The sequence below is a fragment of the Coregonus lavaretus genome (genome assembly GCF_964263955.1).
Source record: "Coregonus lavaretus genome assembly, chromosome: 9".
NCBI lineage: Eukaryota > Metazoa > Chordata > Actinopteri > Salmoniformes > Salmonidae > Coregonus > Coregonus lavaretus.
The window spans coordinates 22,373,250-22,376,849 of record NC_139996.1 but is presented as its reverse complement, the minus strand read 5'-3'; the positions used below and the strand labels follow the sequence as shown (position 1 = coordinate 22,376,849).

Sequence of the window (3,600 nt, the reverse complement as noted above, 5' to 3'; positions counted from 1 at the left end):
GCAGCTAGAATTCCGGAGACGACGAACGCCGAAACCTGCCCGAACAAGGGAGAGAGGCAGCCTCGGCCGAAACCGTGACAACTATGTGGGACTATAGGGGATAGTAGATTGACATAGGCTAGTGCTTTTGCTGTTCGTTAGGCCTACTCATCTTGTTGGCTGACGTAACGTAAATGTGGACAGTTCTTCCAATATCTTCCATATGCACCTCGGAATTGTGGATCACGAGTCCGAGAGCCATGTGAGTGAGAGGTGCTTCGGCACACAGCCGGGAGAAGGGAATTATAATTATTATATTCAGCCCAAGGGCACAATGGCCACTGGCCGCAAAAGGCATAGATTTTTTTAGGGGGTATTACGGCCACACAAAGTGGATGCAGCCGGGAAATTCGAGGCATTATCAAGTGCTTGTCAACTTGCGAATGAGAGACTGATGAAGTGTGTACAGCCTGCGCAAAAAAACAAAGAAGAGCTCATGGCTTTCATGCAACTTTTTTCAAATCATCATTAGAGTTGCATCATGCAGCCTTAGAATGTATAAAAATCTAAACATATAGCCCAACATTTGTATCACAATTAAAGTTACTTAAATAACTATAAATTAAGCATATAGGAGTACCTGTTTCTTTGTTAACGCCCAACACAGATCCAAATCGTTTGGAGAAAATATCCTTTCTATTTTATTCAGCTATGTTCAGTTGTATTCTTCATACAATAAAATAAATAAAAATAATGCCATGGATCTCTAAGCAAATCTTGTCTGCTAAATGAACTAGTGTAGCCCACAGCCGTATGGTATAGCCAGATCAAGGCCTAACATAAGGACAACTCAGAGTATGCTACTCTGTTCTGAAATAGACTACATTTTCTTCATATCATGTTTCGTTAGACCTGTCTAAAATAAATAATGGATTTATTGTGATGGTGTAGGCTATATTACATGCATTTATTTGACTTTTTTAAATGTAGATGTTCCAAAGTTCTGCATCAGCGGCTTGTAGGCTATATGTGGAAGCCAGGAGATGCTAAATGTGTTTATGTTAATTAACGGTCAACTACCGTGAGACCAGTAGTTATTTGCTTGACAATCACCGGCTGACTAAATTTAATGACCGCCACAGCCCTAATTTATGCACGGTTTATCCTTGCAGTGTTTCCTTGCACAAGAAGTGCATTAAAAGGCTACAGAGCATGTGTCATCACTCAGAGCTCATGTACACATGTTATAATTATATATTGTAATACACGATGGCCTTGCATTTATATTCCTCCCTTTTAACCTACCCCTCCCCTTTCTCTCTTCTTCTCTCATTTCAGCCTTCCTCAACCCCGCCTCTTCCCAAAGAGTTGACGACCCAGCCAATGAATTATGAATGTTGAACAAAATGACCTCTTCTTGGCAGCAGCAGACGATGAGAGGTCCTAGGTGGAACCGGGTCCTGTCCGACCCTTTGTTCGTGCTGCTCCTGGCCCTCCAGCTCCTGGCGGTGGCGGGCCTGGTGCGCGCTCAGACCTGCCCTTCCGTCTGCTCCTGCAGCAACCAGTTCAGCAAGGTGATCTGCACCCGGCGGGGACTACGTGATGTCCCAGACGGCATCTCCACCAACACACGCTACCTGAACCTTCAGGAGAACCTCATCCAGGTGATCAAGGTGGACAGCTTCAAGCACCTGCGGCACCTGGAGATCCTGCAGCTCAGCAAGAACCACATCCGCAACATTGAGATTGGGGCCTTCAATGGCCTGGCCAGTCTCAACACCCTGGAGCTGTTCGACAACCGCCTCACCACCATCCCCAACGGGGCCTTTGAGTACCTCTCCAAGCTCAAGGAGCTGTGGCTGAGGAACAACCCAATCGAGAGCATTCCCTCGTATGCGTTCAACAGGGTGCCCTCGCTACGGAGGCTGGACTTAGGGGAACTGAAACGCCTCTCGTATATATCAGAGGGGGCTTTCGAGGGCCTCAGCAACCTGCGCTACCTGAACCTGGGCATGTGCAATCTGAAGGAGATTCCCAACCTCATTCCTTTGGTCAAGCTGGACGAGCTAGAGATGTCGGGGAACCAGTTGACTGTCATCAGACCCGGCTCCTTCAAAGGGCTGATCCACCTGCAGAAGCTGTGGATGATGCATGCCCAGATCCAGACCATTGAGAGGAACTCCTTTGACGACCTGCAGTCGCTTGTGGAGCTCAACCTGGCCCACAACAACCTCACCCTGCTGCCCCATGATCTCTTCACCCCCCTGCACCACCTGGAGAGAGTCCACCTCCACCACAACCCCTGGAACTGCAACTGTGACATCCTGTGGCTCAGCTGGTGGCTCAAAGAGATGGTGCCGGCCAACACCAGCTGCTGCGCACGCTGCAGTTCCCCAGCAAGCCACAAGGGGCGCTATATAGGTGAGCTGGATCAGAACTATTTCCACTGTTATGCACCGGTTATCGTAGAGCCTCCGGCTGACCTCAACGTGACAGAGGGCATGGCAGCAGAGCTGAAGTGCAGGGCCAGCTCTCTGACATCAGTCAGTTGGATTACACCCAACGGCTCCATCATGACTCATGGTGCATACAAGATCCGCATTTCCGTGCTTAACGATGGCACGCTTAACTTCACCAACGTCACCATGCAGGACACAGGCACCTACACCTGCATGGTGAGCAACTCAGCGGGCAATACCACAGCATCTGCCACGCTCAACGTGTCATCCACAGAGAATGTCCTCAGCTACTTTACCACAGTGACAGTGGAGACCATAGAGCCAGTGCATGACGAGGGGCGCACCACCGTGGGGCAGAAGGTGGGCCCTACCCCTTCTGCCGGCTCCTGGGAGACCGTCTCATCCACCTCTACCACCACCACCACGGCCCGGACGCCCCTCTCCACCCGGGCCACAGAGAAGACCTTTACCATCCCCGTCACAGACCTGAACGGCGGCTCCATGACCGGCCTGGACGAGGTGATGAAGACCACCAAGATCATCATCGGCTGCTTCGTTGCCATCACCCTCATGGCCGCCGTCATGCTCATCATCTTCTACAAGATGAGGAAGCAGCACCACCAGCAGAACCACCATGCGCCCCAGCGCACCATCGAGATCATCAACGTGGACGAGGACTGTGTGACGGGCGGGCCGGCCATGGAGGGCCACCTGACTCTTCCCCCGCTCGAGCATGAGCACCTCAACCATTACAACACCTATAAGACTGCGTACAACCACGTCTCCACCATCAACTCCATACACAGCTCGGCGCACGAACCTTTGTTAATCCGGGCCAACTCGAAAGACAATGTACAAGAGACCCAGATCTAACACTTTTTTCATAATGAGACGAACTGATAAAATTACAAAAAGGGACATTATTGGATGTTAGTTATGAGGACTATGGATGGGAAGTATAGGACTTGACTGACTGTGTGTCCAGCAAATCAGTGGTTGATGTTTATTCAATGACATTAGGAAGGAACTAGGGTATGTCTAATGTTTCAAAAAGTGTCTTTACAAAACAGAAGTTATTTATTTAAGAAAAAATATATTGTGGTTAATCATGAAAAAAACTGTATTCTGCAATTATTTTTTCAGCACTTATTTCATCAGATGT

General features: G+C 49.1%; 1 protein-coding gene across 1 annotated transcript; it reads left to right on the top strand.

The window, feature by feature from the left end:
• Positions 1 to 1,373: 1,373 nt before the first annotated feature.
• lrrc4ca (leucine rich repeat containing 4C-a) lies at positions 1,374 to 3,311 on the top strand (the record flags this gene model as incomplete). The annotated part of the gene is made up of 1 exon (XM_084168669.1): positions 1,374 to 3,311. One exon carries the CDS (start codon positions 1,374 to 1,376, stop codon positions 3,309 to 3,311), a length of 1,938 nt encoding a protein of 645 aa, XP_084024795.1.
• Between the last annotated feature and the right edge of the window lie 289 nt (positions 3,312 to 3,600).